Source organism: Ursus arctos, unplaced genomic scaffold, assembly GCF_023065955.2.
Source record: "Ursus arctos isolate Adak ecotype North America unplaced genomic scaffold, UrsArc2.0 scaffold_23, whole genome shotgun sequence".
Taxonomy (NCBI): domain Eukaryota; kingdom Metazoa; phylum Chordata; class Mammalia; order Carnivora; family Ursidae; genus Ursus; species Ursus arctos.
This window is the reverse complement of record NW_026622908.1, coordinates 2346443-2371918: the sequence shown is the minus strand read 5'-3', so window position 1 is coordinate 2371918 and position 25476 is coordinate 2346443. Positions and strand designations below refer to the sequence as shown.

The 25476-nt window shown below is 50.8% G+C and overlaps 1 protein-coding gene and 1 long non-coding RNA gene across 3 annotated transcripts in view; both read left to right on the top strand.

Moving 5' to 3' along the window:
- GALNT18 (polypeptide N-acetylgalactosaminyltransferase 18) overlaps nucleotides 1-25476 on the top strand; it is a 336223-nt gene that overhangs the window by 287412 nt on the left and 23335 nt on the right. The window contains exons 8-9 of one of the 2 annotated variants that reach the window (XM_026486787.4): nucleotides 599-736; nucleotides 6082-6177. In XM_026486787.4, coding sequence (XP_026342572.1) covers nucleotides 599-736; nucleotides 6082-6177 — 234 coding nt within the window. The remainder of the gene's footprint in view (nucleotides 1-598; nucleotides 737-6081; nucleotides 6178-25476) is intronic. The other variant, XM_026486788.4, reaches the window with a different exon arrangement.
- On the top strand, nucleotides 6186-12681 carry LOC130544641 (uncharacterized). The gene is made up of 2 exons (XR_008961059.1): nucleotides 6186-11002; nucleotides 11077-12681. It is a non-coding gene; the product is annotated as an uncharacterized LOC130544641 (long non-coding RNA).

The following is a 25476-nucleotide window of genomic DNA, read 5'->3' as shown; positions in this document are numbered from 1 at the left end:
CTCCACCTCCTATCAGCTGTAGGACTGCGGGCGAGAGGTCGCTGAACCCCTCTTTGTCTCAATTCGGCATCTGTAGAACAGTGCTACCCTATGGGTGTAAATGGACCCCAGCGCGTAAATGTAAGCACACGGGCGGTCTCAGGCAGAACAGAACCTCGCACTTCGCAAGTGCTCTACAGGCCTTTGCTGTGACAATGGTTAGGAATAATATTTGAATTAGTATCACTCCATCCTCAATTCTCCCCTTTCCCTCTCTCTCTCTCCCTGCACATCTCAGAACCTCTCGTCTCCTATCATGAGATGGGAAAAAACCTCACTCCAGCTGTGCACTTCGGTTTCTTTCACCTACATCTGGGCCACAGCTTTTTCTCTTTCACTTGTTTTCAATGGCTTTGGATGACAGTCCCCATCAGTGCTGCCCTCATGTTTCGGTGTCCACATGAGGACGGTCATGGGGTTACACCCATGCGGGGCAACGAATGAGCTAAGTCCCCACGTCCTGCCTTCACTAGACAGTGTCCAGGGACCCAGGCGGGGAGGTCTGGGGAGCAGCTGCGCCCGGCGGTGGTGGGAGCTCTGCATTTGCATACCTGTGCAGGACTCGGGGATCGACATCGGGGACATCACGGCGAGGAAGGCTCTGAGGAAACAGCTGCAGTGCAAGACTTTCCGGTGGTACCTGGTCAGCGTGTACCCAGAGATGAGGATGTACTCGGACATCATTGCCTACGGGGTGGTAAGGAGCGGCCCCCTGGGGCTTCATGCAGACACAGAAAGGAGGGCCAGATAGAGATCCGGGGTCGGGGGAAAGGACAGGAGCCTTCAACCTCATGCGGGACCTCTGGGGGACCAGTGGACAAGAGGCAGCCGCCCATGTGGGACCCCTGGTAGACCAGTAGACCAGACGCAGCTTTAGAGTCTTAAGCAATTTAGCTCCAGCGTCAAACCTGCATGTTCTACTTAATAAAACAAAAACCTGCAGTTAGGGTAGGCTTGCAAGGTAACATAACAAACACCTAAGGTTCCCCCAGCATGGGTGTCTGAGGTTCTAGAAACCAGCCTGCGTGCCTCCCCCGGCTAAGGGCTATCCGCTTTCCACTCACAACACAGCCTCCAGGAAAGGAGTTCTGGAACACAACCTTCTCTAGTTCACTGTATTTCGAGGAATGTTTTAGGACCACTATGGATTGGCACAGAGCAGTGGCCCCGATGGAAGGCAGAGCACAGGGTTTGGATCCAGACAGACCTGGTTCCAATCTTGACCAAGCCACTTGTCAGTCATGTGTCTTAACATCTGTGGGCCTTGGTTTCTTCCTCTGTTAAATGGGGCAAAGTAATACTTTGTTCCTAGAGTAGAACAAAGTCTAAGATATATAAATATCTTATGTATCCTGACAATTTGTATGTTCTAAGGTTAAAGTGCTTTGAATATGATAAACTCTACCGTTCTCCCACTGTTCTCAGGACCATTCAACTCTTAAAGTATTTTTAATGATACCTGATTGGTTTTTTGGTATCTCACCTGGTTTTTGCTTCCTGAACACATAGAGCTTTTCTGCTGACAGTTCTAAGCCCTCAAAACTACATAGGTTACCGACGCCGTGTTACAGAGGGGAAAACAGATAGGCAAAGTGACCTTCCCATGTTCACATAGGTCAACAGCAGAGAAACTGAGTCTAAGACATCAGCTTCTGATATCACTCTGCTTCTTCCCTTTGGAGAGTCTCCCCTCAGACCTTTTTGATATCCCAGGATGAAACTCAAAGGAAAACCTGCTGCCTCTTCCTTAGATAACCTGTGGTCAGAACCGAGTTCAAGGCTTGCCTCACCAGAGCATCTGCCTGGGAGAGGAAGAAGAATGCTAGCTGAGGACTGGCCTCCATGTTCTCTGTGGGCCTCCCAACTCTGACATCCTAGGATTCTACAGGACACAGAGGCAGGATCCCAGGAATCTCCCCACCCCCTATCAGACCTCTGTTGTCTAGCAGGCCACCCTGTAGGAAGAAGTCATATCATCCCACAAGAGTTTCCATGGCACGGTTGACACGTCCTGAGGAAATCACTCAGTGGCCCCTTCCCTCTCTACTTCTCAGGCTGGTGTAATTTGGGTGCCAGAAAGCTTCTTAGCCGGTGCCACCTAGCTATTACCCGAAGCTCCATATCCTGTTGTCCCCATGGGAACACACTGGACTGTGAAGTGCCCATCAGCCGCATGTCCCCCCCACTCTGGGGCCTTTCTAAGGACACAGATGTTCCTGGTGCCCCCACACTCTGCCCACAGCAAGTTGTGTATGACCCTTGGCCATGGTGGGACCCAATCAAGAAAGGATGCTTATGCTGCTGTGGCTCTGGAGAAACTCTTGGCCCCAAACCCCCTGTGAGCCAGGGCCAGCTTCTGGATTCGTGTTCTCACCAAGCCGTCAGCTGTAATTGAACAGTATGAGCCACGGTGGGAAAGAAACAGTGGAGGGGAGTGTGTGTGTGTGGCCATTGCAGTTCTGGGTCTTGGCCAAAGGCATCCTTGCCTTCCAAGCAAAAGGGTCTCCTCTTAAAGACATGTACAACAGGTTTGCCATATAACCCTCTCACTGCCATAAGCAGAACCTTTAGCGGACCCAACAGTAAGTGGCAGATACAGGGCTGTGGTGTGGATCTGTCTGAGTCCATAGTTCGAGCTGTTCTTACTCTGATTGGCGGAAAAGTCACTCTCTCATCATCCCAAAGGACTGAGCAGTGCTAGCCATCCCTGGGGCTGGCGGAGGTCTCTGACCCTCTGTATGTCCATCTGTCAGCCGCTGCTCGGGGCCCAGCCAGCCTCCCCTCCCTTCTGGCTCCTCCACAGGCTGGGCTCTGACAGAGCAGAGCCACGCTCTCTTGTCAAGGAGCATAATGAACTCTTAATGGGGGCAAAAGGGTGAAGCTGGGCAAAGCAGGACACAGCCGCAAGAGCAAGAGGATTTGCTGAGGCTGAATCATTCTTCCTGGTGATTATTTTTATTCTGAAATACAGCGACCAGATGTCTTCTCAGGGGTAGGGTTTCTTTTTACATTTTCCATTCCAACTGATGACAAACTACATTGCTCAGGTCAAATAACCTCCTGGGACTTTCAGTGAGGCCAGAGTCAAGTCTATAACCTAACCCATTAATCCACTAACAGGTCCCATTAATGACTTCTGTGGGCCCCATTGTGTGGGCATGGGTCTCCCTTGGATCACTGAGCCCCACGTCCAAGAGGCAGGGTCTTTGGATGAATCCCAGCTCTCGTGCTGAAAGCAGAGATGGAGCAACATCTAGAAACAGACCTGCCGGCTTCTGGAATGTTAGCTTTGCCAATGACTCTCTGTGCAATCTTGACAATTTACAAAACCTTAAAAGCTATAGTCATACCATCTCATGGGGCATTTTGCATAGTCTCAGGATTGTCGCCATTTGCATGATGGGAAGAACTTGCCACTCCTCCATTTGCCAACATCATTCATTTGGGAATGCCATTCATTTGTTCGTTGTCTTCATTCATTCATTCATTCCACATATATTCTTCTGTGTGCCAGGGCTGGCCGGTGTCAGAGCCGATGAGAAAGCTTCAGACCTAGCCTGGTCAGATGGGGGAGACAGGCACGTGAGGAAGGGACAGGACACAGCATGCTAAGCACAGCAGTAGGAGAAGTGGAGGTGCTGGTGAAGCACAGGGCTGTGGCCTGACACCCAGGCCTGGGTCAGGAGAGACTTCCAGAGTGACAGAGAAGCTGAGGAGAAGGATGATTTAGCCAGACAAAGGGAAGGCGTAAGTAGAGGTGACATGGGGAAGTGTCCGTGCCCCGGGAGTGGCATCACAGACAGGGAGGTGAGGCAGACCTTCCTGCTACGCCACAGTTCCTCATCCTTCAAAGAGAGAATGTCGCCGACCTGGCTGGGTTCCTCTGAGGCTGAGGAGAGGTGACACGTGGCACGTGCTTACCATGGTAGCTGGTGCATGGATGCAGCCATAACAGCTAGTTGCCCTGGGTGGCGGTCAGCAAGGTCATAGCAGTAACAGGAGTAGCTAACAGTTATTGCGCAGTTGCCATTTGCCAGGCCCTGTGCTCCCTGCTTGTGGATATGGTTGCTCTTACCCCTCCTAACAGTCCTACAAGGGAGGCACTGGTATTATCCCTACTTGAGAGAGAAGAAAACAGGCAAGAAGGAGAAGTGTTCTCTGTCTAAGACCACACAGCTGGAGCCAGGATTCCATCCCAGCCTGTCTGTCCCGACAGCATCAACACACCACCTGCTTCCCAGGGGAGGGATGACGCAGAGCTGGGGGGACTTTATCAAAAGGCACCACCCTCCTCCTCACCCAGAGGATGCTTTGAGAGCCTAGCAGAAAGCCAAGTCTGACATCAGGGCGCTCTGGACCTTTCTCTCTGCGACAGCAGTTAGCAGGTCTCACTAATGGATTATGGTTCTCGGCTTCAGATGTGACACCCACCTCTCTGTGGGCTGCAGGAAAAGTCCAGGGTGTGTTGACACGGGCTCCCTCACAAAGGCAAGCCACGTGGTTGTTTTTTAAAAGAGGATCTGCTGCATAGATGTTTGTCTGCCGAGGGAGCTGGCACATGTTTATAATTCTTCAGGACCCCCAAACCACAAGTCTGGGCTTGAGATGCCTTCACCCGGTAGAGGAGAGGAAGCTCAAGAGAAAAGAATTTGATTTTGTTCCTTGCCCTTGTCAAGAACAGGGTACGCCTAGAGCACAACGGTACCTCTGGTCGTTCCGTTCCGCACCCCTTCACTGGGTTCACTGCATTCCCGCCGCACGTCATCAAGACCACGGAACCTTGGCCACTGTCAGTCTCTGGCTTCCTTGGATAGATGACCCACCTGTGGTCCTTGGCCCTGGTCTTCCCTGAATTCCAGTATCCATTTCCTATTCTAAACAGAGTGCTTCACTGCTAACAAGAGCTGTGTAAGCTAGCTCAAGTTAAGGTGGGGAGTGATGCCACAAAGTCGCTTATGGGGACAGGAACCGAAGTACAGCGGGGCATGGGCACTAGAGCTGGAAGCCACTGAAGCCATAGCAGGACACAGTGTCTCTCATTCTGTCTCATGCTTTATCTCTTCCTTGGCCACAACTGGATTTCTCTGCTTACACCTGGCCCAACAGATCCCCCAGACTCCATCTAAATGGCCTCACAATTCTAGTGGCCACCACCCACGAACCACCGACTCTCTCACTGAGATTCTAGCATGGAATAAGAGGGTGATGAGATGGTTCCATTCCAGAAAGAGAAGGATGGAGGAGAGAGAAAGAAAGAGAATTATTAACTCATTCTAAATTGCCTGTTGGTGCCCACAGTGGTCTACTTAGCTGAGGCTGGTGAACAGGGCCATGGGGACTGTAAGCTGTCCTTTCCAGGGGCTGGGAGTGGGCTTATGCCAGAAAGAGACATTGAATATTGGCATTCTTACCTGACATGGTGAGGCATTGGTTCTGTTGTTTGCTGTGTGCCTGTAGGAGAGGGTAAGACATACCTCTCTCTTCTCGTACTCCCTTGGCCCCCTCCTCTCTTATTCACCTGCCAGAACTCCCACTCTGGAGAATCTTCATCATCTGGACACCACTGGGGCCAGGCCAGCCACTGCTGGATCTGCAGGGGGCAGAGAGGACCTGGTCCCAGAGGACATCTCAGGCCTGAAAGCAGCTAACATGTTGCCCACTTCCCCCAACCTTCCAGAGCAAAGACTTCTACCCGGGGACTATTGAAAGTCCTGGTGCCACCCCTGTGGCAATGGAGGGTGTGCAACACTAGCACCATCTTCTGTGTGTGCACGCGTGTGTATCTTTGATTCCCACCTAGACTGTCTCAACGTATAGTTTAACAACATGAGAATGCTCCTCCTTCGCAGGAGGCTGGGTTTCCCTTAGCACCGTTTTGCAAGGCAAAAGCTGGTGCTTGTTGCTTTCCGGAGTATTCAAGGGGCCTCAGGTTGATAACGGAAATGGAGCCTGTCTCAGTGGAATGCTGGCTTCCCCTGATTTAATGCATTTGTTCCTCTGCTCCTTTCTCTTTGGTGTGGCCACCCCTCCTCTGGTGTTCAGCTGCAGAACTCTCTGAAGACAGATTTGTGTCTCGATCAGGGTCCAGACACAGAGAACGTTCCCATCGTGTACATCTGCCACGGGATGACACCCCAGGTGAGTTCCCTGAGCGAGCCCCCTGCTGGGGGTGTGCTCATGTATGTCCGGCACAGGGGAAGGATAGTTAAACTCATGTCAGGAGTATGCTTATGAGGAAAAGGGGAGAGTTGTACCTGCCTTGCCTAGAAGGAGGCTGGGATAAGAGATGCTGGGGTGCCTCGATCTTCGGGGGGGGGGGAGGAAGCAAGGAAGGTGATCAATTTCTAAAGAGGAACACCTGCCTTCTTTGGAGAGACTATGGGTAAATTGCAGTCTTGGTTCTGGCAGCCATGCCCTTCCCTAACAGGAGGGAACCCAAGGGTCCTCTAAGCTCTCTGACATCTCAGAATCCCTTCGGAGTGCCATTTCATGGCCTTCTGGGCTCTGTCCTTTAGTAGATCACAGCTGCAGCCAAAATTTATAGCCACGAGAGCTTTTCTAGCTCGTGTGACCTTCTCCTGGTGGAGAATGAGGGGAAGCTACCAGGAAAATAAGTTATCCTAGGAAAAATTAGCCAGTCGCAGCTTAAGCTTCAGATGTCCAAAGAGGGTGCTGAGACAGAGACAAGAGAAATGGCCTATTGAACAAAGTACAAAGGACAACCATTGCCCGTGGACGCCATAGACTGACCTGTTCTGATTTGACAACATTTTCAGAGTTTACTTATCTTACCTCCAGTAGTGCAAATGATTTTTGTTAAAGATAGTATAGAAGATATGTACATTTGTGCAATTATGCATCCATGTTTAAAAGAGTCATTCCCCACCTCAACGTACAACCGAAGGCAATCATGATGTGTGTCATCGGCGAACTGCGCTGGCACTTCTCGGTGATTGTCTGCTGTGATCTCTGCCAGCTCATCGTTTCTGTGGGCCCAGCTGCTGTGCCGTCACTGACTGGTCAGTCGTAGGTCAGCAGATCACACTATCCCCACACCACACAGTACAGCAACTCTTCTTCATCCTTACAATGCTGTGATATTTCTCATGGATGACTATTTTTATGTAAACTTTTTATTGACATCTAACATAGGTACAGACAGTAGACAAATTATAAGTGTACAGATTAGTGAGCTTTCAGAGCAAACACACCCACAGAACCAGCATCCGGATCAAGAAAAAGAGCATTATTGCCTGATTCTGAATTTCACATAAACAGGATTATAGGGTATATGCTTTCTCGGGCTGGCTTCTTTCTTTCGTTGTTACATTTATAAAGTACCTCTGTCCTGCTATGTGTAGTTGTAATTTTTATTACTGTGTAATATTCCATTTTATGAATATACCATATTGCTATATATTTACGGCTGATGGACACCTGAGAGTATTATGAATACTCCTGCTATGACCATCCTTGCTCGTGTCTTTCAGTGCACGTATATACTCATTGCTTGCGGATTTATACCTAGGAGTTGACTCGCTAGTCATAGGGTTGCGCTATGTTTACTTGGAGCAGACACCGTCTGTATTAGTCTTCTGGGGCTGCCGTAACGTGACGCCACAGGAATTCATTTTCTCCCAGTTCTGGTACCTGAAAAGTTCAAGATCAAAGTGCTGGCTGATCTGGTTGCTGGTGAGGCTCTTTCTGGGTTGTAGATGGTTACCTTCTCTCTGTGTCCTCACACAGCAGGGAGAGAGAGAATGAGCAAGCTCTCTGGTGTCTCTTCTTGAAGGGACACTAATCCCATTGGATCAGGTCTCTAGCCTTATGACCATACTCAGCCTGTCCATACTGTAAAAGATGAGAAAGCTTGTTCTGAAGAGAACCCTGAGTGTAGCTGAACCACAATTTGATTAAGAGATCGTGGTGGACCTCATGGACACAATCAGTCTTAGCCGCAAAAGCCACTCATTGAGATGGGCTTGTACCGGCAGAGACGCTGGCAGCCTGAATGAAAGACAGAGCAGGACAGAATGAAGGCAGGCTGGTGGATTTCTTGGCTTCCACAAGGCCAGACCATAGAGCTGTTCAGCTGTGATTATGCCCACTTCCTCAAGAAAAGGGAAGACTGATGCTGAGGGCCAATCAGAGATCATCAGCGCTGCCAGTGCCCCCACAGCCCCAGGGGCAAGGCTGTCTCCTCAAGGTGTGGGCCTGCTTCTCTGGTCTCAGTGGGCCAGGATGGCCCTGCTCAGTGCCTCAGGAGTGGGACCAAAGCAGGGAGCGGCTTGGGCAGTGCCACCCCAGAGGGCCAAAGGGGCAGGTAACTCCACAGAGCCACAGGGGTGATGCTGCCACCCCAGCGGGCCTGGAGGGCAGAGCATCAGGACAAAAAGGGTTATTCTCAATCCTTGACTTCAAATGGGATTAGCCTCGCTGGGTTTTGGACTTGTCTGGGACCCATCACTCCCTTCCTTCCAACTCCCCCCTTGTGGAGTGCACTTGTCTAGCCTATATCCGTCCCACCATCAAATTTTGGAAGCACGTAACTTATCTGACTTCACAGGCTTCGGCTGCAGAGAAATTTTGTCTCAGGATAAATCACAGCTTGAGCCTCATGCACGTCTGATTTAGATGATACTTAGATGATATTTGAACTTTAGCCTTTAGAGCTAATGCTGGAATGACTTAAGACTTTGGGGGCTGTTGGGATGAAATGAATATATTTTGCATGGGAGAAGGAATGCTATGGACTGAATTGTGTCACCCCAAAATTCATATGTTGAAGCACTAATCCTGACTGTATTTGGAGTAAGGAAGCAATTAAGGTCAAATAAGGTTATAAAGGTGGAGCCATGATCTGATAGAATTAGTGTCCTTACAATAAGAGACACAGAGAGCTCAGTGTGTGTGTCTCTCTCTCTCCGTGCCATGTGACAACACAGCAAGAAGTCAGCCATTAGGAGGCTAGGAAAAGAGCTCTCACTAGAAACCAAATGTACCAGCACCTAGATCTTGGACTTCCCAGCCTCCAAAACTGTACAAAAATGACTTCCTGTTGTTTAAGCCACCCAGCCAGTGACATTTTGTCGTGGCAGCCCAGGTCAACCAATATACAGTGAAACAGTTTCCCAAATTAATTACATCAATTTTTACTCCCACCAACCCTATGTTAGAGTTCTAGCTGCTCCACTTCCTTGCCAACCTTTAGTATTCTCTGTAAATCTGTATTATTTCTAATTTATAGACATCGTGGCAGGTGTGTAGTAGTATCACACTGCTGCTTTAACTTGCATTTCCCCGATTATTAATGCAGTTGGGCACCTGAGTTTTCAGTTCAGAAAATCCCCATGTTGTTCTTGAGTATGGGCCGGGATGGCCAGGTCACAAGTAGTTTGGTCTTTTTGTAAATTCCCTGCCTGCTTGTTAATACTTACAGCCCAGGAGACAGTGAATGAACTTGCTTTTAACAAATGTATGTGGAAATCTGCAGGGTTGTTGCTTATCTGGACCCCTGGACGAATGTTGAGTGTTTCCTCTGTGGGATGGTGGATGTCAGTGTGGGCAAAGACTGCCAGTCTCCCAGCTGCTGATGATTCAGTATGGGCCCTTCTGTGCTGTGGTTGAGAGCATGGATTCTGGAATCAGATTGTCTGCCCCCAAATATCAGTTTTGACAGTCTAGTTGTCAAGTTTTTAAATGGGCAAGGTTTTAAATGTGGGTGTATTTTATTTTCTGTAAAATACAGATTAATGATGGTATGGTGCATAAAGGTTATCGTAAATATTTAATACATGTCAAATATCTAAAATAGTGCCTGGCATAGAGTAAGTGCTCAGTGAGTGTTAGCTAATAATATCGCTATAGAACTATACTATTATTACTGCTCACTAAGCCTCGCTCAGTATATATGCCCTCAAGATTCTAGCTCCAGCCCACAGTGGAATGACTTTCCTTGACCTCACACGCCATGTGCCGTGGATTCCTGCCCTGGTCAAAGCCTACCCAAAGACTCATAGAGCATCACTGAGTTTCTGTGGCCCCAAAAAAATGCAAGAGTAGGGAAAAGAGGTGGGGATGGGGGGTTTCAGGAAGCCTGAGTTCTAGGCCTGATCTTGCCACAGTGTTGCAATGTCACCTTAACCTCCCCGGGCCTTTATTCGTTTTCCTCTTTTATTGAGAATGATTTTACACCAGAGTACGCATCTAAAGCATACAGTTCAATGAATTTCCACATTTGTAGACAACTGTGTGGCACCGTCCGGACTGAGCCCATCGTCCCCCTGGGCTTCCTCGTTCCTCCTCTTGGTCAATATCTCTACTCAGAGGTGAGGAAGATTCTGGGCCCTAGCACCACTGACCCGTCCCATCTGGGCCTGTCTTCTCTGCAAATGAGGGAGCCGGGCTGGCCAGCGCCGGGCCCAGCTCTGCCAGCTCTGTCTACTTACCTCCAGCCCTTCCTTTCTGCAGTTCGGTTGGCCTGGGAAGCTGTGAGTCTGTGCTGTGCTCGCCAAGAAGGCCGGCAGCCGCCTTCCCTTGGTTGCTTTATGCCTCAGCTTCTTGATGCAGGTCTGCAGCACGTCTTCAAGACTCGGGTCCCCCTCCCCGCTCCTCAAAGCCACGGTTGTCATGTGGCTGGGCTGTGCAGGGAACATGGGGGCCCACGGACCCTCTCCCACCAGGCCCGCAGCTGGGGTGCACGGCTGTTAGTGCCCAGAGGTAAGGAGGCTGGAGATCGACCTCAGATCAAACACATTTCCCAGAATGGGGCAGTGGAGGGACGCTGCTGTGGCAGGAATTTGTTGAGTCTGGCCTGCCCAGTGAGCCGGAGAGGATGGGGTCCTCCTGGAGATGGGCTGTGTGTCCTTGGTGGGGTTCATCCATCCACCAGAGGTAGATGCAGGTGCAGGGGATAAGCAGTGGGTGATAAGGCAGAGCTTCTGACGGGCAAGGCTCCCCACAGGTATCTGCTAGCCCCGAAGAACTGCCCCGGCTCACGGAGGGGAGGAGAAAAGGAGCACAGGGAGCTCCCCACAGGTACCTGCTAGCCCCGAAGAACTGCCCGGCTCACGGAGGGGAGGAGAAAAGGAGCACAGGGAGCTCCCCACAGGTACCTGCTAGCCCCGAAGAACTGCCCCGGCTCACGGAGGGGAGGAGAAAAGGAGCACAGGGAGCTCCCCACAGGTACCTGCTAGCCCCGAAGAACTGCCCCGGCTCACGGAGGGGAGGAGAAAAGGAGCACAGGGAGCTCCCCACAGGTACCTGCTAGCCCCGAAGAACTGCCCCGGCTCACGGAGGGGAGGAGAAAAGGAGCACAGGGATATCACCTTAGTATACCTCATAAGGGGACGATGGACAAATACAGGCCCTGAGAATTCTCTGACTCTCCTAAACTTGGTACAAATCAGACACTCAATATGTATTTCCAAGGACATTTTTCCCCTGACTGACAGCTCTCAGCAAAATCTCTCTTGTTCATGACCACAGAGGCCAAGGAGAGACCAGGGAGGTTCACATATGCACAGATGGGACTGCCACGTGCAGTTGTGAAGGTGGTGCACTGCACAACTCCAGGGGAGGGATGTGGCACCTCCTATCGTTGTCTGGGGAGTAGAGATCAGCCCAGGTGACAGTCTTTCCGACCTCTGCTATGAAACCTCACACATTCTTCCCTAAGCATCACATGTGATAGGAAGCTTGAAAATGTTGAAAGGCAGACTGCCTAGGTTCAAATCCCAGCCAAACCACTTACTAATCAGGTTCTTTGAGTAGATGTCAAAATTTTCTTGTGCAATTTCCTCACCTGTATGATAGTAGTCCCTTCCTTACAAGGTTGTTATAAGAATTTTAAAAATCAATCCCCATAAAGCATTGAAACAACAAGACTGGACATGGTCACCACTTCCCAGATATTGGCTATTATTTTACCAAATTGGTAAAGAGACCCGAGACCATGCCCTTGAGAATGGGAATTGTTTAGTCTGGAAAGGAGCAGATTTAAGAGGGACATGAAAACTTCCAAAATTATAAAGACACAGATTTTTGCCTGAGTATAAGGAAACTCCTCCCAGTCTTTGGCTCGGGTGATACCGTGACCTATCCGTCATCGGAGGCATCCAGGTCAAGTTTGGTGAGCTCCAGAGGCGTTATGAAAGGTTCCTATATCATGTAGATGCTTAAGCTAAGAAATCCCTAAGGGCCCTCCCACCCTGGAATTCTATGACTTTTTAATTCGTTACATTTTTTTTTTCTTCTCAAATCAGTGAGAGTCTACCCTGTAACAGAGAGTGTTCTTGGCCCTGGGAAACAATCATGAACCAGACAAAAGTCGTTTCTGTCATTAAGTTCCCATTCTAATGCTGGAGGCAGACTATTCTCTATTTTTTAATTCTCAAGTCTTCACCATAGCCGGGACTTGAACCCTTCTCTCTCCTAAGGATTACGTGTGTAATTCTCCAGAGTTGAGCTGCGTGCCTTGGATTTCAGCCAACCACAGCCAAGGACAGTGAAGGGGGAAAAGGTCAAGAAGGCAGGACAGCAAGATGGCCCAGTTTATCCTGCTGGCCTTGAGCGTCACTTCCCTTCCTTGTTTCCTTCTTTCAAATTTCTCAGTTTACCCAGTTGGGGTTTTAAGACCAGAAAGAATCTGTATCAATCCGATAATAAACAACCCTCAAAACTCATTGCCATTAACCAAGAAGGTTATTTTGTCAATTCAAAACGTAAAGCGTGATTCTTAAACAAGTTAAAATGAACATGTGACAAAAACTTAGTCGATTCATTCATAAGGGAACTAGTAAGAAGTTTAAGCAGGTACTGAGAGCATTCGAGGAGCTCAGGATCTGCAGGCATTTTCTAGAGAGCAATGGTAGAATAAGATTGCTAGATTAGATTCCAAAGTGGTAAATGCCCTATAGGGAAATAAAATCACAGCCTTTAGTGTGATCCTTACTACCCAGGCAGAAATCTGAAGTTAGCATTTAACTTCCTAGTGTCTGGGCATTAATCAAAAGGTAAATAGCAGGGGGAAAAAAAAAAAGTAAATAGCAAAGTCAAACACAAGCACATTCTCTTGGAAAATTCCATACTCTTGGGTGGGCTTGTTAGCCAGTGGCCCAGGATGATAGTGAAAAGGGTAGACCGCTTCCTGTCCCATTTTGCCTTATTTCCAGGTGTGAGGTGTTTCTCTTCCTCTGTTCACAAAGTTGGCTACAGGTGAAGGAACTCTCCAGGCCATTAGCGAGTCAGAGCCTCTTACAGATTCACAGTCTGACCCCGGGGACTTGCCCCCGTACTATTTCCCAAGGCAGCCACCACGGAAAACCACAAACTGGGTGTCGTCTTCAAGCAGCAGAAATACATTGTCTCACAGTTCTGGAAGCTAGAAGTCCAAGACCCAGGAGGCAGCAGGGCTGTGCCCCCTCTGAAGCACGAGGACAGGATCTGTATCAGACCTCTCTGCTAGCTTCTGGTAGCTGTGGGCCGCCAAGAATGGTAGTTGGGAGGCGCAAGTCTCCCTTCCTGTGGCGTTCTCCCTGCATGCACGCCTCTGTTCCTTGTCACAAGGATGCCAGCCATGCCCGATTAGCAGCCCCCCTCCAGTGTGACCTCACCCCCACTTAACGAATTACGTCTGCAGTGACTGTTTCCAGAGAAGGTCGCATTCTGAGGTCCTGGGGGGGGAGGGTCAGGACTCCAACATATGGATCTCTGAAGTACACGCTTCCACCGACAGCACCCCAAGGGCAAAGAGTGTGACTGGAAATCTGAATGTCACACTCAGATGAAAAGTGCCTCACATCCCTTCCTCTCACGTTTGATTCGCCAGAGCCAATCACACGGCCCCGGCAGCTCGCCCCCAAGGATGTGGGAAGTGAGGGTTTTCTGCATGCCTGGGAGGCCCGTCTCTGCCACAGAAACCTAGATATTTGCTAGGTCCATTCCACCTCCAACAAATAAGAAAACAAGAAAATGGCATCCGGGGATGGAAGCTGGCTGGCCTGAGGGTGCCGGTATTTTGGCTTCTGGTTTCTCCTCCAGTTTCATTCATTCGTTCTTCAAACATATGACAGGTGGTCTTTTGAGGAAGACCCCACAGTTTGGAAAGTTTTATTTCCCTTAAGAAACAAACTCGGTTTGTTGATAGGTCTAGTGATAGGAATGCTATGCTATCATAGGGCAACTGATAGTGGGGCCCAATGGGGTCCAAAGACACTGTGGGCTGGAAAGAGCCTGGTTTCACAACCGTTTTTAAAACCTTTGAGAGATTCTGCTTACGTGTTGTTTAAAAAGTTGACTCTGATACAGTTGTGATATTCTCAGCTGGCAGACAGGGCCCTGGTAGGAGAAAGCATAGTATAACTAATCAAATTAGTGAGGTGAAGCTGCTGGGAAGCACGCTAATTGGTTAATGAGTAAACGTAACCATTTTATTTAAATTAGCAGCAAATTTCAAGCTATCCTCAAAATAACTGAGAATATTAGCCCTCATTAGTGTAACAGCCTGGAAAATCTCTTCTGCTGGGAAAAATACAATGGGGTCTCCCCACAGACTATTTATTTATTCGATCAATCACTCCTTCACTCATTCATTCATTTGCTCATTCAAGAAACATGCACTGAGTATTACTTTATGCCAAGAATTGGGAGAGGCAAAGGCAGCTTTGCGCAAGCCCCGGACCTGGAGGAGTCCCAGTCTGGAGAGGGAGCGAGGCACTTAGGTGATGACAGTTCATATGATGCCACCTCCTGCCCCAACCACCTTGTCAGGAGCCCAGCGGGATGGGTAGTGCAAGGCAGGCTCTGGGGACTTCTCCCATGCCCCCTGCCTGTATCTTCTAGATTCCAGAAGGCACAGGGGTAATAGTCCATTTCCTCTGGGAGGGTAAGTTCATGACCGTAGAAGAAAGAAGACGCAAGGATCTTTAATTCCCTCTAAAGTTTTGGAAATACTTCAGCCACCATGTCGTGCTGTAGGAAGTGCATTTTGACTCGAAATAGGAAGATTAGAGCTGCGTTGAAAGAAGTATTCTATTCTTACACAGAGACGAATGCCGCATTAGATCAGGTAGTATGCGTAATAAAAGTAAGAAAAATACGGAATTACAGATGGACTTTGGTGCCTTTTTTTTGGAATGGTTTGGAATTTCTTCTTCGTGTTTTAAAGTTCTCACTCGGCTGTACGTACATACGCACGTGCCATCCCCACCTGGGGCTGTAACGGAGCCGTGTCTCCTTCCTAGCCGGCATTGCTTCTAGTGGCCATGCATGGGGCATTGGAGGACTCTCGTGGATTGTGCACGAACCCCCAGATCTTTCGAGCAACATCTCAGAGACAATTAGAAAGGTTTACTCTGTGGGCCAAGAATTTAGGTCACTGGCCACTTCCCTGTGACCTGTGGGAGGTCTCTCCACCTCTCCAGGCTTTTACTTATAACACATCGGAATGCCTGGCACTGAGTGGCTGTAAGGTTTGGAAAAACTTCCTTGAGTTTACTTCTTGGCTCTGATGTGATGACATTGGGCCCCGCAGGCCTTCTCGTGTGTGGTTGGAGTGCCCAGCGCCAGCCGGCAAGCGTTGGTACGGTGCCCTCAGGGGGCTACGGTCTGAGGGGAGCCTCAACCAGTCTCGAAACCTCGGCTGACACCTCCATCTGCATGGTTCGGGGCCCGGGCCGTAGAGGGTTGTCTGCCCGTCTTTGTTGGGCTCTGAGCGGTGGCATCTCCTATTCCGCGGCCCTCATTCCCACAGGAGACAGAGTAAGTGTGCGTCTGGCTGCATTGCCAGCAGGGCTCTAATGGCCTACCCATGCCACGCCTAACGATGGCAGGTGTTACAAAGTTACGCCGACGGCAGCCTCTCCAAGTATGAAAAAGTGTGACACTGGAGGCTGGGATGAGGAGGGTTGACCATCTGCAGTCATTCCCCCTCCCCCGCCCCCTGCCACTGACCCAGGACCCCCAGGGCCGGAATGGCTCCATTCATCTTTGGGCCCTGGAAGCATCCATGGAGAGCAGGTGCCTAATGTGTCCTGCCTGCATCCCAGGGCTCAGGAGCTCACTGTTCTCTGTGTCTGCTCATCAGTGAGGAGTGAAGGCATTGTCTTCAACCCAGCCTGCAATCTCTTTCTTCCACAGAGCCCTACGAAAGGACAGGAACTAGCCTGTCCTGGGCCCTGTGGCGGCTACTTGCCTGGTCAGTAAAATGGATTGGAGGTTTAAATGCAACAACACACCCGAACGTGCCTGGCACCAAGCCTGGCCCAGGATCTGGCCCAGGAACGTGGGTGTCCTGTTCTAATTAGGGCAGCCTCTCGTTTTTGAGAGCTTGCTAGTCTGCCTGGAGATAATAATATCGACAACGGCGTACGTTCCTTGTTTAGTGCTCCTCTGCATCTCTGTAAATGCTCTGTGCGCGTGATCTCGGCGACTGCTCTCAGCAGCCCTGGGACGGGGGTTCTCTTGCTACCCCATCCGTGCGCGTGATCTCGGCGACTGCTCTCAGCAGCCCTGGGACGGGGGTTCTCTTGTTACCCCATCCGTGCGCGTGATCTCGGCGACTGCTCTCAGCAGCCCTGGGACGGGGGTTCTCTTGTTACCCCATTTGTACAGGGGAGGAGACTGGGCCTCGGGGCACTTATGTAACTTGTTCAAGGTCACAGAATTACCAGCGGTGGCCCCTGGTGGCCCCGCCGCCAGCCCATGCTCGGAGCCATGACTTAGGACTGCCTCCCTAGTTTTGTCAGATCTGTGGCCTCTGCTCTCAGGAAGCTCTCTGGACAAGCCAGCCCAGATGAAGGCCCGCCCCTCGGAGGTGTTCAGAGTGTGCTTGCTGGAGGAAGAAAGCCTGCCGTGGCCGTAGAGGGAAGGGAAGATTTACCCCACCACCGGGTGTGCTCTTCTCCTTAGGATCTGAAGGAAAACAGAGGCTGATCTGCCGTTTCCTCCCTGAAGGGACTATGGCAGTTTCCTGAGACTAGGCGGAAGGGAATTTGAAAATACTACCCGGCTGGCACTGCCCTTCCCCGTCCACCCAGGGCTCTGACCCAGAACACAGGTGGGTCAGCTCTCTTTTGACCCATGAGGACTCCTTACATGTGCCTCTGGCCTTTAGGGTTCACCCTGTCCCCCCGAGGAACTAGGGCAACCATCTCCCCATCGGAAGACATCTAGTCTCAACACGCCAGGAGCAAAGCCTCAGATCCAAAGGCCCCCACTTCTCCCCACTTCCTACCCTTCAGGTCTCACCCAACGTCCACTTCTGGGGGGCACATCTCCAGACCACCCTATCCCAGGTGCTCGCCCGAGTTACTCTCAAATCTCTGCACTGAGTGCTTCACAGCTCTTGCACTATATGAATAAATGCGATCGAAGCACAGTGGACGGCTCATCGTGAGTTTGGCTACTTGTTAAACAAACTCACGCTCTACCACTAGATCATAAGCTTCTTGAGGGCAGGCCCCTGCGTGTCCTCCAGGGCACCCCGTGAGCCTAGCACGCTGCCTGGCACAGAGCAGGAATCTGTTCTTCGAGGTGGTGGGTTGTTGAGTCGTTGAGCTCGTCTGCCTGACAAAGGCCTCCGAGCAGCCCGCCCAGCCACACTGGCTTCGCCACTCATCCGCCTTCACCCAAAGCCTGACTCGCCTGTAAAATGGAGTTGAAAACGTCCATCTGATAGAGGTTTTGTGAGGATTAAGTGGAGAAATACGTAGGGTGCTCAGCACCAAGCCTGGTACCCTGTAAATCCTCAATCAGTATATTGCAGTTGCTGTTATTTTTATTATAAGTTACTATTAGTGAGGATAAGATCTGGCAGGATCTGTAATCTCTTCTTTTAGACCCAGTATCTTTTCGTGGGGACCTGCGGATGGGAGCTGGAGAGATGTACCCTCCCCCACTGGGATGGAAGCCAGATCCTATGTATTTTTCTTGACGAGGGCCAGTAGGTCTGGGGCAGGTTGGACAGGAGTGGGGAAGCAGACCCTTCATGGAGGCCTCTCCTGCCCGCACGCTTGCTGGCACGCAGAAACGGCCTGCCTTCGCATTTGACTCGACCCTCGGGCTAGAGAGCGTTCTCCTATTGACAGGGCTGCATAGACTCCCCCGGATCCTTCTGCAACTCACCCTTCCCCCTGAGAGGGCCGCACGGGACTGCACGCAGGAATGCCCTGGATGCAAGCAGGGGGCCAGGGTAGAGTGTAAGTTACAAGCCTTCTATGTCAGGAGACACACTGCTCTCGGCCACTTGGGTACAGTGACCACCCCCACCCCACAAAGGCTCTTCCTCCTTCGGTTTGGAGCAGGAAGTGGGGAGCTTTCCCCTGAGTTGCTGTGTGCTCCGCTGCCCTTTGCTCAAAGGCAGGCCCTCAAGCAGCGAGCCACATCATTTGCTGCTCCTTGCTCCTGTTTCTGGGTGGGATGTTTCTTCTCCGTGTGGGCCTGTCCTCCTCAGCACAGGACGGTTAGCATCCCCGGACTCTGACCAGCAGCAGCAGGGTCAGTGTGGACCGAACCATCCCCATGCATTTTCAAAGGGGCCCTGGAGGAGGAGGTCCGTACCACCCCTGGCTGAGAATGGGATGAAGGAGGAGCATACGACACAGCCTCTAGGATTTGGGAATGGCTAGTGGCATTGAATGGGGACATCTGAATGGGGTTTCTACCAGGGCGGCTTAGGGCGATGCTGGCCTATTTCAAGAAATTTCCTAAGGAGATGTGTTTAGAATGTATTGTGGGCATAAAGGGTTCTTGTATTTGATTTTTCCAACTAACTTCATTGTCACCACACTGCCTTTGTCCCAGCTGCTTTTTCTGAAATCTGCTCATTGCTGAGCATTAGTCCTGCCGGCACGGAGCCTTAGTGGAGTCCTTGAGGTTAGCACTGTGTTAAGATACTGGGAATTTCAGCAGAGCCGGGCCCTCTAAATCAATCACTAGAACAGCTTTATTTTTTTTCTTGCTCAAAAATATACTATTAAATGCAGGAACACGTGTGGGAGTGGAGGTTGACTTGGGTGAAGGACACGCTTAAAAGGAAAATTTCATAACATTTTTTCTGCAGAAACAAGGCCTCGCTGGTCTTAATTCTTGTAGAACTGAGCTACAGAACACGTTTATGTCTCTGCAGTAGCTTTAGCTCCTCGGAATATCCTGAGCTGCTCAGAAGTCACTCGGTCATATTTGCCTGGGGCATTACAGGTACTTAACAACTATATGTTAAATAAAGAAAGGACTGAATTCGGGGAAACTTAAAGCCTGTTTTAAGTGATGATCACAAAATGGACTGAGACAGTATTCACCCTCTCAGTTGCTCTGGGGTTTCTAGGGCGGCAAGGTTGGAGCTGAAGAATGAGGACGGTATATACCATTGGTGTGTTTCCTGAGTATGTGGAGGTCACGGAACGTCTAGGAAGACGTGGTAGGTAGAGGGCCTCCCTCCAAAGAGGCAATTATGGACAAGGAGCCAGTGCGTGTAGACTCCTCTCCCCCAGAGTTTGCTAGGAAGGGATGGAAAGAAAAAGAAGCCGGCTGCTAGGAGGGGTGTGTATTGTGATTTGCTTTCTAAGGGAAGCAATAAGGGAGCACATCTGAGGCTGAGGGAAGGAAGTCTGTAGAGAAAGATCTGATATGTGGGGAGAGAAGGAAGCAACATTCTGGGGGTGAGGAAAGGGCAAAGACAGGAGAGGATGGGGTCCAAGGCCAGTGGGGCTGGCCCTGGATTTCAGGGTAGGAACCTCTTCCTCTGAGGCCTGAGGGCAAGATGGAGGCTGATCCAAGGGAAACAAGTTTGCAGGCTGAACTGCAAGTCAAGCACGGGGGCTCTGCTTATATTCCAAAGTAGCGAAGGTATGGACACCCTGCAAAGGGGGGTGGCTCGGAGGCTGAGCAGGACCCCCAGAAGGCCTAGTGGGGAGGGCAAGGTGGTAGGGCCTGGCTACAGCTGAAGACCACAAGTCTCTGGAGGGTGTAATCAGCCCGGTTCCATGATTCTCCGTGGGCCGTGCCCCGCGTCCAGGGGAGGGTACAGAGAAGGCAAACGGGCTGCAGAGGCCGGGCTTACAGGGGCTGTCAAAGGCAGCAGGAATGAGGAATTAAAGACAGAAGGTGCTGGCAAGGGGGTGGTTGAAGGAATTTGGGTGTAGCCTTTCCAGGAACGTGGGGAGGCTAGGAAGGCGATAAAGGTAGGGGAGGAAAGAGAAAAAAACAGGTTATTCCGAAGGTCTCGGGTGCATGAGCAGGCATTTGGGAAGTAAGAGAGGGAGGAATCATGAAGGATAGGGGGTTGGGGGATAGTGGGGCAGTGGAAGATAAGGTTTGGGGGTACAGCAGTCCCGGGCACTAGGAGCTGGGATTTGGAAGTGGGCAGCTGAAGCCTAGCACAGGTGGCCCTCCCCAGAACTGAGGCCCCGGGGCAGGTGGGGCCGTTCATCACCCGACGCGATGCCCACTGGGAGGGAGGGGGCGCAGCAGACCGCCTGGGAAGCACTTGGGTGAGATGGCTGATGCCTAAGGAGATGTTTCTGCCCTGGATGGAGGGCTGAGGTGTGGAAGGGGTGCTTCTGTGGGGAGCGGGGAGTATTGGCTCTGTCTCGTGTCCCTGGCGGGAGAATGGGCAGATTCAAAGCCCACAAGAGGGGCAGTATCCTCCAGGAAGAGCCGTGTGTGGTGGGGACAGGAGAAATTGCTTTTGGCTGGAAAGGACTGTTCCTGAAAGATACTAGGAGTTCAATAGGCATTTGGGGAAGGCTTAAGGGGGTGGGGGGTGCAGCAAAGACAGATCAGCCAGGAAAGAGGCGCAGAGCATATCAGGAGTTGGGAGAGGACGAGAAAGTCCCGTAAAGACAACGAAAGTTAGACCTGACATACACACGTAGGCCCATGGGAGCTGGGAGGCTGGGAGGAAAGGGATGGTGGAATCAGACTGGGGAATCCCATCCCCTTGTACTCAGCCACTGCAGTCACGCTGGGCCCCACAAAGTACCCGCTCCCATGCTCTCACGGCCACTGAACCCCATCCCCATCACATCGGTCCAGGATCAGCAGGGCTTTGTGGAGCTTTCCCTCTGCCCCTGGAAGGGATCAGAGTCCCAGCTGCCAAGGAGTAAAAGGGCTGGGTCATGGTGACCTAGAGAGGTCAGGGAAGGCTTCCTGGGGGAGGAGCTCCACCTGGAACTTAGAGAAAGAGTAATAAGCCAAAGCAGAGCAGGAAGAACACTTGGGGGGGGCACAGATGAGAAGGGGTAGAATCGAACCTGCCTTCCCTTCTTTACAGGGTATTATAGTGCCTGGCAGCTGGGTTTTGGAGCCAAGTGACCTGAGTCAGCTCCCAGCTTTGCCCCTCGCTATGCATTCGTTCACCCCTATCGAATTCAGTTTTCTCACCTAAGAATGGAGACGATAATACCCCCACTTATCCAGGGTTATTCTGAGGATGAAACGAGTGTATTTGTAAAGCATTTAGCATCCCTGACATACAATAAGAGCTCATTAAATAGTATTAGTAAAATTATTTTATTTTCTGTAATCGGGAGGGGAAAGGGGCAGCAGTTTGCTGAAAACCTACACTCCGTGCCTTGACTTCACAAGCACACCTCTGAAATGAGCTATGTGTATCATTTTTACTAGATAGAAAACTACCCCCAAAATTTTGTAGCTTATGATACATTTGTTTAGACTCTGAGGGCCAACAGTTTGGGCTGGGCTGACCCTGTGCGCTGCTAGTTTCAGCTGGACTCAATCAGGCATCCGTGGCCAACTGCTGGTCAGTTAGTTGAGTCGGGGTCTGGAAGGCTGGCTGATTATCAGCTGGAAAGAGGGAGCTTCTGGGGCACGTGTGTTTCATCATCCCACGGGCTCATCTGGGCTTCTTCATGTGAGGGCAGTGACAGGGTATCTAAGAGCAGCAAGAAAGGGCAAACATAACTGTATGAGTCTTCCTGCATCACGTTTGCTGCGAAGATATTGTCGTTGCCCAAAGTCGGTCACAAGGCCACGGCCGAGCCGAGCCTCAAAGGGCAGAGGCAGAGTGGGCATGCAAAGATGGGGAAAATCTGTGGCTTATCATGTCCATTTTGTATTATTTCATTCATTCGCTTATGCATTTGTTCACTCGTTCATCCAAAAGTATTTACTGAGCACCTGTCTTGTGGTGTGGCAAGAAAAGGAATCCCCACAAGAATGGCCTTGGTCTCCTAAAACTCTCTCCACCATAGCGGAGTCCATCTGGCATTGCTGCCTGAGGTCTGTAACATCCAGCAAAGATGTGAGCTGGACCTTTTTTCCTCAGTAAAGCAGGTTCTCCTCTTCTCAGGGAAGGAGGTAGAAATGGAGATGGCATTGGAGCAGGCACAATCAAGATTTACATTTGCAAATTGCAATCAGGCACCAATATTTCATCCACATGAGGTCGATTTCTCCGAGCTAACTTCTCCCTGCTGGATCTTAACTTACAGGTTTTATTGCCATGCTCTTTCCCCCATCTTCCTGATCACCGAGACTGGGGGTGAGTCCAGATCACCACTGACCTCATATGTTAAAATCTCTGTCAAATACACACACACATACACTCTCTCCCTCTCACTCCCCCTCTCTCCCTCTCCCTGGAACATTCTAAGCTCTTCTTAACTCAGTGAAGGATAACGGTTGTGGTGAGCCATCAAATGAGTGAGCCCCCTCATTGCTCATGGGGCCAGGTAAGAGTTAGGCCTGGCACAGTATGGGTGCTGGGAGCAAATATTGAGAATCTTGTCCTTGAGAAAAAATCCCATTCCATCTCACAAGGCCATATGGAAGATGTTGTCCAAGGTGCTGGTCCAAAACAGAAGAGAAAGCTTAGAGGAGTCTTAGAGGAAGGGACATGAAACAGGCAGTAGGGAGGAAGCCTGGTAGATTTCTGACCTGGAGTTCAAGGTCCCTGGAATAATTTATCAACACATTCACTTAATCAGCTAATGTGTTTCGAGTATGTGTCGCATGTCAAGCAGTGATTTGGACAATAGGGATACGACAGTGAGCAAGACAAGCGTGGTTCCTGCCATGGGGAAACTGGTAACCTGATGGGAGAGACCCCTGTTACAAAGACAGTACTAATGGCCAACACTCCCAGCCCTCAGGTCATAGGATTCTCCAGCAGCTCTGTGCAATAGGTATGTCATGACCACCTGCTTTGACCGGTGAGGAAACTGAACAAATGAATGGCCAAGGGCATCGTCTGTAGTCACACAGCCAATGAACAATGGCGGGGGAGTGGGCGGAGACTTCAATTAGGCAGTTGGGATCCAGAGTTAATCTTTCTAGAGTCAACTCCTCCCCCACTGGGTCAGGTTTTCTGGGTACCTGTTTCCCAAGCCCTTTGCTGTTTCCTTGAAGAGCATGTGTCACATTCTGTGATTCTATTTTTGCGTGATTACTTGGTGAGGGAGCATAGCAAAGTGGTTGTGTCAGTCAGTTCAGGCGTCGTTATGCTCCAGTAACAGATGACCTCAAAATCCAAGTGGCTTACAATAACAAACATTGCTCGGTCGTGCCACTTGTCCAAGTGTTTGCCGACCTTATCGTCCTTTGCAGAGGCTTGTCAAAAGCAGCCAACAGTGACGAAGGCGTGCTCTTCACCTGAAGCGCGGTCTACCGAGTGGCTGCGGCGACGGTTACGCCGAATGTCTCACCACTGCGTAAAAGAGGTCACCATCTTTCCAGCCTCTGGCGATGGGTCCTCCCTGCCCCGCTGTCTGACCCCAGAGTCAGTGTCCCATATTTTAGAATTTGGCAGTACCCCTCATCCAGTCTCAATTTATCATTCAGCTTAGGCTGATGGTCCCCAAATCGCAGTGACTTACAACAAGAAATGCTTATTTCTTGCTCATGTTCTGGGGTCATCATGGTTCAGCTTCAGCTCTGTGTCATCTCGCCTTTTTCTGGCACCGAAGAAGCAGCCCCCATCTGGGACACCTCCAGTCCAGTGGCAGAGAGTAAAAAACAATGTGGTAGGTCCCATGATGGCTCGTCAAGCTTTTGATTGGGAATGGCACACGTCTGTCCCGTTCACATCCCAGTGGTGAAAGGCATGTGGCCAAGTCTGACAGTACCGATGCGGGGACGTGTAATAGCTCCGTCGGGAGGGGAACACAGGACAGAGCCGCGAGCCAATCCGTTCGCGTCGCTGAGGAGCACGCTCTGACCGTCACAAGCTGGTGCCGGGTTGGCAGACAACTGTGGTTTGGGAATGAGGTATGCCAGGGCATTCTCCCAGGTGCACATGATCTGCTCCCTCTTAGTCGTTTGTCCGTGAGCAGCACAGCTTGAAGCAGACCAGCAGACACAGCTAGGAAGGGCTCTGAGCAGTGCCTTCCAAAACAGGGAGCAAATTGGACCCCGCAGTCAGATAGCAGGTGTCTGATACTTCTTCAAGATGGCGAACTTCCCGCGGAACAAGTGAGCCGTGTTTGTGCGTTCAGGGGGAGGGGTTATCATCAACAACAACCGCCACAAATTTGGGCAGCTTCAGCTAGAAACAAAGGGTGGGTGCTATTACAGAAACCCGCGGTCATTCATTGCATAGACTCCAAAAGAGGGTCGATGGGGCCAGGAATGGGGGAGGGGGAGGCAGGAATGGGGGCAGCTCCAAGGGCCTCAGCAGGAAGAGGCCATGCATTCGCTCGAGCTATGCATAGCTAGAGAGCTGCCTCGTCTCGGTGTGTCTCCGGCTCATGTTTTAAAGTCCTGGGAGGAGACGGCCTTCTTGGCTGCTGGACAGCCCGCTCTCACCCGCGAGCAGGTGGCGGAGTCGCGGAACCCAGACTCTCTGGGGCCCACCGCTGGCCAGAGCCATGCTCAGAGGAGGGGTCGTGGTCAGACATTGTAGGCCGAGGGCAAGGCCACCTGCTCCTGCCTCCTCACAACTGCCCGCCCCCGTCCCTGGCTCTGCCCCCTCTTATCTTGTTCTGAAGTGGACAGAGAACAGGAGGAACAAGGGAAGGGCAGCAGCAGCAGAACGGGGATGATAGCGAAAGCCCAGGCCGGGGCAGTCAGCAGGCACTGCTCCCTAGAGACAGGCACAGGAGGCTGAAGGGACACTGCTTAACCGGCAATCACAGTCCAGGGCCCCTGCTCCTTGTCTCATCCCGGGCCATGCCAGTCTTAGTTTCCTGTAACCCAGTTCCCTTTCCTCTGTGGTTCTCTGCGCTTCTCCTCTTGTACCTACATGATAGATGATATTCAGATACTCGGCCCATTCCCAGGGGCTTCCTAAGGCTGTGCGAACCTCCGGGCTCACTAGCTTTTCACCCACTACAGAAAGCATACTAGCCTACAAATGAGTGAGGCATTTCTTCATCTTGTAAAAAAAAAATCCAGACGTTCACAAACTTTAGTGATTTATTATTTTTAAAAGTGACTCACTTTCTATAATAACTGAATAAAGCATATACACACATGCCATCT